The following is an 11,578-nucleotide window of genomic DNA, read 5'->3' on the forward strand; positions in this document are numbered from 1 at the left end:
GTCATTTAAAGTCACAGTTTATCATTTTTCCATAGGTACATAATATATGGTACCATATGGCACCGCTAGTCTATAATGGGTTAATTCTACATTAATGGATTTTAAAAAACCGGCCAAGTGACTCGCGCACGAAGGGTTCCGTACCATTACGCAAAAAACGGCAAAAAAATCACGTTTGTTGTATGCGAGCCCCCACTTAACTATTTATTATATTCTGTTTTTATTAGTATTTGTTGTTATAGCGGTAACAGAAATACATCATCTGTGAAAATTTCAACTGCCTAGCTATCACGGTTCATGAGATACAGCCTGGTGACAGACAGACGGACGGACGGACGGACAGACGGACAGACAGACGGACAGACAGACGGACAGACAGACGGACAGACAGACAGACGGACAGACGGACAGACGGACAGACGGACAGACGGACAGACGGACAGCGGAGTCTTAGTAATAGGGTCCCGTTTTTACCCTTTGGGTACTGAACCCTAAAAATGAGCTTGATTGAGAATCAATATTGATTCACCCGATGATGCATGTCTAAAAAGGGCCAAACATAAGAGGTAGGTTACATACAGCTAAAGCATTCACGCAATACTTACTACTAATTATGGAATTATTAAATTACTAAAATTAGAATATTTTGGTTCATTGCTGATGCAAACAACGATTTACAAAATAAAAAAGCGCCTAACAGTATAACATAGCAATAACGTATCATGTGATCGAGTTTCACTATAAAGAAGTTTCAGGGACTTCGCTCCTATTTTATTAATAAAGAAACTTTTACCTTTACAAAAATAGGGTTCAGACCAATCGTACTCTTTCGTAAATCAATGACGTTATTTTTGATGTTTTCGAATACTACTCTCCAATATAAGATATCCTAAATCCTAAAGTAATAAACCGCAAACTTATTACTATTATTTTCAATCGCATACATGTAACAATTTGTGTGGGTAGTTTTTATGAAATGATAGGGTACATGTCATCCCCAGTTTCAATCCCTATAGGCCCCGTGCAAGAACTATAGGGGGCAGCATAGGAGCCGTCAGATTTTTGGCGCGAGGCGTAAATGTGTCGTTTATGCTTCCGATGTAGCCCACAAGATGGCAGAACCTACTATGCACAAGGAAACGTACCGACGAGAACGGTAGATGGTAGCACTTGCTTTGGCAATGTACATGTGCATATATGTTTCCGATTCAGGCCACAAGATGGCAGACCCTCCAACGCGCACGGTCCCTATTCATCGTTCCATCCCCTTTCACCCCGGTTGATGGTACCAACATTTTTAACATAAAGCTTGTAGGGTATGTCTGTTTACCGATATACCTACGAATAGAGCATTCTTATTACTTCACAAAATGAATACCTACGGTTGTAGTTAACCAACTAATATTAGCAATTTGTCATTTCCCTGGCACGCTCAATGCGTCCATTACAGAAACCCGTCACCCCTAAAACCCCGCTTTAAAACCGCCTTCATAAGGCTTATAATTCCGTCATCATTAAATAACACTTTGCGAGACAAAATCCCGATGTACATCAAAGAAAATCCGAGCAGTTAATTCCTTTCGTGTTCCCGGCTTCTACCACAAATGAGATAAATTCGAGATGTTACATTAATTTATGTCATTTTCTCCACGGAGTTTGCAAATAACATTCTTGTTGGGGTGTTATTTATAGTTGAAATTAAACTTTGAGACATGTATAAAAATATTTAGATCACAACGGTTATCTTGCGTGAGTTATTAGTCGCTATTGGCGACATGTTAGCGACTAATAATTCACGTGAGTTAACATTATTTATTTACAGTTTTTCCAGCTTAAGGTTTCGCAAACAACAAAAACCTGTCTAGTTCGTCATGTCCGTCAGTCTGTACGCCATTGTAAGTGACACAGCTACACCTTCCTCAATGATCACTCTATTGACAGGTGAAAACCGCATGAAAATCCGTTCAGTAGTCTTTGAGTTTATCGCGATTAAACATACAAACACACAAACAGACAGACGCGGCGGGGGACTTTGTTTTATAAGGTGTAGTGATTGTATCACGTCACACAAAATTCTTTCATAGGTATTCCTTTAACTACTCTAATAAAAAACTCTATTTTTATTAGACACCTATTACAATTGCAAATATTTTACATATTCTGCCTTTATCTTGTGCACACGTGTGGTGCTTAAAATTGTAGGCATTCTACTACGTACATAAGTGCTACACGTAATTAGTTAACCGTTTACCATATAAATATGAGTATGGTATAAATACCCAATCATAAAAACAAAGAATATAATTTGTGGAGCTCTACAGCAATGTCATTTTCAGTCAAATACTGCATCATACTCTTTGTTGCTGCTTACGCAGCGGCCAAAGATACCTTTCATCCACTCTCCGACGAGTTCATATCTCTGATTAACTCAAAACAAACCTCTTGGAAAGCTGGCCGAAACTTCCTATTGGACACTCCGAGTACCCACATCGAGAAGCTAATGGGAGTCATCGAGGATCCATTATATTCTACGCTGCCCCCCAAAGTTCATGACGCTGACCTGATAGCAAGCCTACCGGAGAACTTCGACCCGAGACAGAAATGGCCTAATTGTCCAAGTCTAAATGACATAAGAGACCAAGGATCGTGTGGAAGTTGCTGGGCCTTTGGAGCTGTAGAAGCCATGACTGACAGAATTTGCACTTACTCAAACGGCACAAAACAATTCCACTTCTCTGCTGATGACCTGGTAAGTTGCTGCGAGTTTTGTGGATTCGGTTGTTATGGTGGTATTCCATCAGCAGCGTGGTTGTACTGGGAATATTTCGGCATTGTATCTGGAGGGCCATATAATTCGTCGCAAGGTTGCAGGCCTTATGAGATTCCTCCTTGCGAGCACGGCGTAGATGGAAACAGACCGAAATGTGAAGCACCTGATGAAACACCTGATTGCGTAGAAAAATGTGGATCGGGATATAATGTTGAATATATTAAAGACAAGCATGAAGCAAAAGTTGCTTATTCTGTTAGCGGAGAAGATCATATTAAAGCGGAATTGTACGCTCACGGTCCCGTTGAGGCTGGGTTTCAAGTATACGAGGATTTCATTCATTACAAGAGCGGAGTATATTCTTACACATCAGGGATACTTAAAGGGGGTCACGCTATCAAAATCTTGGGATGGGGTGTCGAGAATGGAAAGAAATACTGGTTGTGTGCTAATTCCTGGAACAGTGACTGGGGTGATAAAGGATTCTTCAAAATACTGCGAGGTGAAGACCATTGCGGCATCGAAAGTGGAGTTGTAGCCGGAGAACCTGATTTAGATGGATTTAAATAAATATGTAAAAGTGCCTGGGTATCTTTAGGCACAAAATGTTTTTAACATATTTGAATAAATCTTATAAAATTAAAATCACAAGCGACCATTCAGGAATAAGGGTTTACCGACAAGGCTATCTACGCGCTTCATACATCTTACTTAATTCAGAATCCTAAATCGTAACGGTATAACCGCGTTAAGTAAAAATCTGCCTGCAACTAACTAGAATCATTTTTTAGGATCCTAGGATCTATCTAGATAGGATGCACAGTCATGATGACTGAATTCAGTAAGGTGTGTGAGCGTTTTAAGTAACATTGACCTACTATTTTATTTCACGACGGTGGCAAATAAATCGCCAGACTGATTTAGGTAATTAGGATCAGTCTATAGACGCCTGCAGCTTTACTATACCTCATCATCATCATATCAACCATATATCGCCCACTGCTGAGTAGGCCTCTCTTCTAGTACGCCACTTGTCCCGGTCCTGAGCTAATCTCACCCAGAAGTGACCCGCAATTTTCCGGATGTCATCCACCCAACGTGCCAACGGACGCCAGGCGTTTCTTTCATCCGAAAACCTACAAGGATTAAAGTGTTGACAGTCAGGCTAAGGCAAACATTTCACTGTCCCCTCCTTAATTCATCTAACTCAATTAAATTCCCGTGTCCTGTTTTTAAATCCGTTTGTCCTCCCCACTGACCGACAACCGGATATCTTGACTTTGATTGTTCATAAACGTTCAATGGTCCAATTAATAAACTTGCGGAAGGAAGGTTTATTCTTGATAACATTTACATTTCGATCGTTAAAGGCAAAATACCTAAAAATAATCTAAAAAAGAACTGACGTCACAAAACAGTCAAGACACGGCACCATTGTATGGTCCTCCTCAGCAGTTCCACTTCAATAAAAGGTGCTTTCCGAAAGCATCCGAGTATTTGGACGCGTTACGATAAAAAATACCCAAGCCACTATACTTATAGATTTATGTATAAGGTATTAGAAGAGTTTTCCCGATTTCTCCTGGATCATCAGATCCTGACGTGAAGACTATGCCACCATATGCCAAATTTTAAATCGATCGAAGCGTCTTCGAAAATTTGGAAAACAAACATTTAAGCACAAAAAATATTTGCACCTTTTTGTCGGTTGATAAGTGATTATTACGTACAGTCAACGTTAAATATAATAGGTATATGATTATATTTCTCGTCTTATTGCAAAGTAAAATGTACACAGCTATGACGTCGACTGTACAAGTCGGTAGTAACTTAATTAGGTCCCTTTCGTCGGTTATTGATGACTTCTAGAGTGTCAGTGAACTCTCAGCTCAATTAATATGATTATCGGTCGAATTAGTTTTCATAATGTCGGTAGGTACTATAACAAGACTCTTACATTAACATAAGTGGACCTTATGTCTTGGAAATAAGGTTTAAGAAAGGACAAATTAAAATTTGGATGTTACATGTACAAATATTTGCCACATTATCATGAACAGCACAGTTTAGTAGGTATGTACGAGTATATGTGTTCAAAGATTAAAAGTTAGTACTTACTCGTTTTGAACTTTATTAGCTTCACGTACAGGTGCGCAGGGAAGTTGGAATCATGGTGGTACAGTCAGCGGCAGAAGTTGCTAAGCGGGCGAGGTGTTCAAAATTCCCTTTTTGTCTTCCCTTTTTGTCTTCTATCGGAAGTCCTAATAGTATGTATAATTCATTCTTTCACACTATTATGGATCATTATAATGCGATATTCACCTCAAAATCGGTCGTAGTTAGTGGTGCATCAGTTTTTAGTGAGTGGGCTACTGCGGACTTACATCAAAGAAGACGTGAACTGTATGCCTTATATGAGGAACGGCGGTTTAATGAGAGTGATGAATTTAAAGAACATGTGAAGGAGTATTCGAAGAAGTTTAAAGTAGATTGTCATATAGCTAAGCGAAATTATCTAAGTCAGAAAATAAAAAGTAGTTCCGACATTGTTAAAGCAACCTGGAAAGTTATAAATGTGGAGACTGGTCGCTCGAAACACACAATTAAAGAACTTAAACTAAACATTGATAACAAAATTATAGATTCCAATTTAGAAGTAGCTACAGAATTTGAAAAAAATTTCACCGAGGTACCAGTATCCACAACTAAGGAGTTAAATTCATCACCCTCATCTGCTGTTACATTATTAAAACATAACGCTCCAGAGTGTTGTGGAGACCTTCATTTTGAACATGTTTGTACCTCAGATGTAATAAAGGCGTTTAAATCAATTAATGTCAAAAAAACTAATGACAATGACCTCTGGGGAGTCTCTGTCCATGCTGTCAAATCCTTAGTAGAAATTTTATATGAGGAACGGCGGTTTAATGAGAGTGATGAATTTAAAGAACATGTGAAGGAGTATTCGAAGAAGTTTAAAGTAGATTGTCATATAGCTAAGCGAAATTATCTAAGTCAGAAAATAAAAAGTAGTTCCGACATTGTTAAAGCAACCTGGAAAGTTATAAATGTGGAGACTGGTCGCTCGAAACACACAATTAAAGAACTTAAACTAAACATTGATAACAAAATTATAGATTCCAATTTAGAAGTAGCTACAGAATTTGAAAAAAATTTCACCGAGGTACCAGTATCCACAACTAAGGAGTTAAATTCATCACCCTCATCTGCTGTTACATTATTAAAACATAACGCTCCAGAGTGTTGTGGAGACCTTTCATTTTTAACATGTTTGTATCTCAGATGTAATAAAGGCGTTTAAATCAATTAATGTCAAAAAAACTAATGACCTCTGGGGAGTCTCTGTCCATGCTGTCAAATCCTTAGTAGAAATTGTAGCGCCTGACTTGGTAGTTATATTTAACAACAGTGTTGATTGCGGCGAGTTTCCTGATCTAATGAAACATAGTAAAGTAATTCCTTTATTTAAATCTGGTAGCAGCTCTGACCCCACTAACTTTAGACCGATATCTGTGCTACCAACATTTAGCAAGATTTTTGAAAAATTAGTTCTTTCTCAATTAGTACGACATTTTAACGTTAATAATTTGATGCATAATAACTAATAAGCAGTTTGGTTTTACACGGGGTCGCTCAACAATCGATGCCGGTGTTGAGCTAATTAAGCATATTTTCGATGCCTGGGAGGAGTCACGAGATGCTTTAGGTGTCTTCTGTGATTTATCTAAGGCCTTCGACTGTGTTTGTCATGAAACATTAATCAGGAAACTTCATTATTACGGAGTTAGAGGATCGGCACTGAATTTACTTAAGTCCTACTTAAATGGTAGAATACAAAGGGTCGATGTGAATGGACAGCGATCACCTGGGTCATTGGTCTCTATGGGTGTACCACAGGGGTCAATATTGGGGCCATTCCTGTTCCTTATCTACATAAATGACTTGCCATTCCTTGTTTGCAGACGACACCTCACTTATTTTCAAAGTCAAACGACAGCAACAAGCTTACAATGATGTAAACAATGCCATTTCAAAAGTAGTAAATTGGTTCAATGTTAATAATTTATTGTTAAATGAGAAAAAGACTAAATGTATTAAGTTTGTCACTAGTAGCAGCTAGTAGTAACGTAAGGCATGTGCAAACAAGTGTCATTGTGAAGTATGAGGAATTGGAATTAGTTGATAGTACAGTTTTTCTTGGTATAACTTTAGATTCTAAACTCCAGTGGGGTCCCCATATTGCTACTCTTTCGAATAGACTGAGCTCTGCAGCTTTTGCAGTGAGCAAAATCCGTCAGTAAACTGATGTGAAAACAGCTCGATTAGTATATTTTAGTTACTTCCATAGCATTATGGCATATGGTATTTTACTGTGGGGCGGTGCTTCAGAGATAAATACCATTTTTGTTCTGCAGAAGAGGGCTATTCGAGCAATATACAAAATGAACCATAGAGACTCACTTAGAGATAAATTTAAGGAAATTGACATAATGACAGTGCACTGTCAACACTGAGAATATTCTGTATGTGTACATAAAAATATTGTAAATTTTAGGAAAAATTGAGAAATTCATAATATTAATACTAGAAATAAACATAAGCTCGCAGTGCCCTTCACTCGGCTCCATAAAATTAAAAAATCATTCATGGGTAATTGTGTAAGATTTTATAATAAACTTCCAAACCATATTACTAAATTATCTATTAATAAATTTTAGAATTATGTAAAGCGTAAACTTATTTCTAAAGCTTATTATACCACACAAGACTACATGAATGATATTACAACGTGGGATTAATTGTTATTCGAAATGATTATTTATTTATTAGGTATATTTGATTATTGATGAGGAAATGGATATTCCGATGTAATACTATCTACTTCTTTTGTTACTTACGCTTTTTTTGACATTTAGATTTTATTCTAGAAATTCTAGACTAGTATTTTTTTATACAATTTTTTTAATGTTTGACGATCCTTTTGTGAAATTCTTAGTGTTAAATTTGATATGTATAATTATCCAATTTTATTATGGAATAATATTAACATCAATAAATTACTCTGATAATTAGATTAAGATTAATTACGATTCATAAGAGCTTGTTGCTAGGCCTACATGAATAAAGTATATTTTGATTTGATTTGATTTAACAATAAAGTTTGGCAACAATAAAGTCACGTCAAGATCATTTTGAACACCTCGCCCGCTTAGCAACTATATATTGCTGCTGATTGTACGGCTCATAAAAATGTAGCATAAAGTGTATCATTTGTTCGCAACACACAGGAAATTCTACAACATGCCGAAACTATCAAAACCTTTATATTTATTATATCTAGCGGATTCGTAACGCAATATAAATATTAACATTACCTATAATTAATACATTATACAACGCCGCAAACGCAACATGATAGGTACGCTAAGAAACAATGGAAAACTTGCCATTTAAAGTGTAGTACCTACATACATGATTTTAGCGTGGTGGGTGGTTTTAAGCACGTTCACCGCAGATCCTGCGAGCCAGCTGGATGTCCTAATTGCACCTGTACCTAATATAAGGTAAGGTGGTAAAGACTATCACCAGTACGGCTACCACCAGTTTTGACATTGACAGATTAACTCGCGTCTACGTAAATTACTTTCTATACATCTCGCTTGCACTAATATGCGAGTACGAGCGAGATGCATAGAAAGTAAGTTAAACGTAAGTACTTAAACGTGAGTGAATATGTCAATGTTAAAACTGGTGGTAGTGCTTCAGGGTAAGACTATCACTTGTATTGAATCCTCATACTGTTTGTCTTGCCCCGAGCAAAGTAAACTATGCTAGTCTTATCCCTCCTTACCTTAGCTCAAAAAAGTTAACACCAATTCTTCCAATCAGTTTTCTTTCGTATATAATTATGCTTATGCCATCTATTTTAGTTCATAGTCTAGTTTTATAAACTTTAAAATCTAGAGCTTCACGCCGATCGACAAAATAAATATAATTTCATAACAATTACAAGTGTTTGCATAGTACTAAATAATTTCGCGTAGAAGTAAACATTCCAGTCCCCGACTAATTATTTCCGAGGGACAAAACAAATGTTTGCTAATCGTTGTGGAGCGTTCGACCGTAATCTCTGTTAGCTTTGTTATTGATAGACCTAACCTTCGACATAGGTCAAGCATCGTCCCCTATCTGCTCGTGGACCTACTCGTGTTCATTGGTGTAGGGTAGGGGAGTCGAACGTACCAATTACCCAGTGTGAATGGGAACAGATCGTCATAACGACATCCAGGCCCCTATTTCACCACGGCGACAAGTGCGACAAATCGACAAATGTCACTGTTGCTGACGTCACGGGCATCCATGGGCTACGGTTACTGCTTACCATCGGTCGGGCCGTATTCCTGTTTGCCACCATCATTGTATTATTAAAAAAAAACTTTATTATATCGGCAAAAAACAGGTATTTCTCTTGTGAAGTTTATGATGATGATGACAATTGTCACACGATTTAATAGAACTTTCGGTAATTCTTGACAGGAAATGAGTTCTGTGTCGGAATTTCGTGACAATTGTCGCGTTTCTCGTGACAATTGTCATTAGCTTCGCAAAATAAGTAGGTACTTATTTATTGGCGATATAATTGAACTCAGTTATATCGCCAATAAATAAGTAGGTACCTAAAACTTTTTATTTTTAATTAATATGTTGGTGGCAAACAAGCACACCGCCTGTCCGATGGTAAGCTCTTCTACACGAACCTAGCCGCCCCTTACAATAGAAGTGACGCTCTCATTTTAAAACATGTTATTTAAGGATGTCGTTTTAAAATTAGAGCGTGAGCTAGGAGTACTTTTCGTAATAGAAAAAAGTGTCCGAAGGCTTCATTTCACATTCCTTATTCCGAAATGTAAGTCGGTTTTGAGACCCTAAAAAACTTGATGATTCAGAGATAGGAAAAAAATCTGGATTAGACCTTATAAATGACTGGTTCATTTGAGCGTTCGACTCGTCTGCAATGTCTGCATATGAGGTTGTAATCACACTGTAACCGTTTGTACCGACGCAATTACACGCGACGCGAGCAGCGCTTGGACCCACTCGCATATACGGCTCGCACGCTCGTCGCTCCCCTCAGTCGGCGGCTCTCGCTCGACGCCGCATCACGTACCACAAGCATTATGGCGGTCACCCCGGTATTCGGCGCGCTCCTCTTCACCGCCTTCGCTACGGCGGCGATGAGCCCGCTCCATCCGCTCTCCGACGAGTTCATAGTCCTCATAAACTCCAAGCAGAACTCTTGGAAGGCCGGCCGCAACTTCCCGCTCAGCACCCCGCTAGCACACATCAGGAAATTAACCGGCGTACTCAAGGATGACACGCTTTTAACTCTCCCCGTAAGAGAACACGATGCCGATCTCATCGCGAGTCTGCCGGAGAACTTTGACCCGAGAGACAAATGGCCCGATTGCCCGACTCTGAACGAGATAAGAGACCAAGGATCCTGCGGAAGCTGCTGGGCGTTCGGAGCCGTCGAAGCTATGACTGATCGCGTCTGCACTTATTCTAACGGTACGAAACATTTCCACTTCTCTGCCGAAGATATGCTGAGTTGCTGCCCGATTTGCGGCCTCGGCTGCAACGGCGGTATGCCGTCTTTAGCTTGGGAATACTGGAAGCACTTCGGACTCGTATCAGGAGGCTCGTACAACTCAACCCAAGGTTGCCAGCCTTACGAGATCCCTCCCTGCGAGCACCACGTCCCCGGCAACAGAATGCCTTGCAATGGCGATTCGAAAACGCCCAAATGTGTCAAGAAATGCGAAGCCGGATACGACGTTGAATACGGTAAAGACAAGCACTACGGTAAACATGTGTTTTCGGTGAGAGGCGGCGAGGATCATATCAAAGCGGAGCTGTATAAAAACGGGCCTGTCGAGGGGGCGTTCACTGTTTACGCGGACTTATTGAATTACAAAAGCGGGGTATATTCGCACACATCAGGAGACGCGCTGGGTGGTCATGCTATCAAGATCCTTGGGTGGGGTGTGGAGAACGGCAAGAAATACTGGCTCATAGCTAACTCGTGGAACAGCGATTGGGGTGACAACGGCTTCTTCAAGATCCTGCGTGGTGAGGATCACTGCGGCATCGAAAGTTCTATTGTGGCCGGTGAACCGGCTTTAGATGGATTATAAATTTAATTAAGATGCAAATTACTCGTATTGCCAAAGAGAATGTTGATTAGATTTAATTTGGTACCATGAAATAAATATTTTTGTATAAAATAGTTTTTCTTCCTAAATTGTTCACCTACCCACAATTACTGATATTTTTACCATCCATTATCTATGTATGTATTACTTTATGTATTCAGATGTAGTCATTTAGTCATTTAGTCATTTATTCAATACTGCATTGTCATGTACATAATAAGGTGTTACAATTTAAAAGGCCAGTTCATGACACCCTGTAAGGGCACACAATAGTAGATACATGCTTATTTACAGTTTTATACGTTTTAATTTAACGATTTAAGTCTCGAAGGTAATATAATAATTATTTAAACTTATCAATTAATCAATAAAATGTCAGCTAGTCACATAAATTAATTCAGGATTGTAATGTCAAAAAATATATTGAAATAATAAATAGTTAATTAAATTATTTGGTCAACTTATTTTATAGTATATTTTACGAATGTCTTAATTCTAATATTATAGGTAATAAGTTTTATTAGTGGTACGAATAGGTCAAGTTATAATTTAAAAAATCCTAAATTAATTCAAT

At 38.5% G+C, this 11,578-nt stretch overlaps 2 protein-coding genes across 2 annotated transcripts; both read left to right on the forward strand.

Moving 5' to 3' along the window:
• The first annotated feature begins 2,305 nt into the window (after positions 1–2,305).
• On the forward strand, positions 2,306–3,352 carry LOC134791307 (cathepsin B-like). Its single transcript, XM_063762318.1, has one exon. It carries the CDS (start codon positions 2,324–2,326, stop codon positions 3,338–3,340), a length of 1,017 nt encoding a protein of 338 aa, XP_063618388.1. The 5' UTR covers positions 2,306–2,323; the 3' UTR covers positions 3,341–3,352.
• A 6,564-nt stretch (positions 3,353–9,916) lies between these two features.
• On the forward strand, positions 9,917–11,068 carry LOC134791268 (cathepsin B-like). The gene has a single exon (XM_063762252.1). It carries the CDS (start codon positions 9,970–9,972, stop codon positions 10,984–10,986), a length of 1,017 nt encoding a protein of 338 aa, XP_063618322.1. The 5' UTR covers positions 9,917–9,969; the 3' UTR covers positions 10,987–11,068.
• The last annotated feature ends 510 nt before the right edge of the window (positions 11,069–11,578 follow it).

This window comes from Cydia splendana, chromosome 6 (assembly GCF_910591565.1).
Source record: "Cydia splendana chromosome 6, ilCydSple1.2, whole genome shotgun sequence".
Classification (NCBI taxonomy): domain Eukaryota; kingdom Metazoa; phylum Arthropoda; class Insecta; order Lepidoptera; family Tortricidae; genus Cydia; species Cydia splendana.

Coding starts and splice junctions, on each gene's coding strand:
- LOC134791307 (XM_063762318.1), top strand. CDS start 2,324: ATGTCATTTTCAGTCAAATACTGCATCATACTCTTTGTTGCTGCTTAC.
- LOC134791268 (XM_063762252.1), top strand. CDS start 9,970: ATGGCGGTCACCCCGGTATTCGGCGCGCTCCTCTTCACCGCCTTCGCT.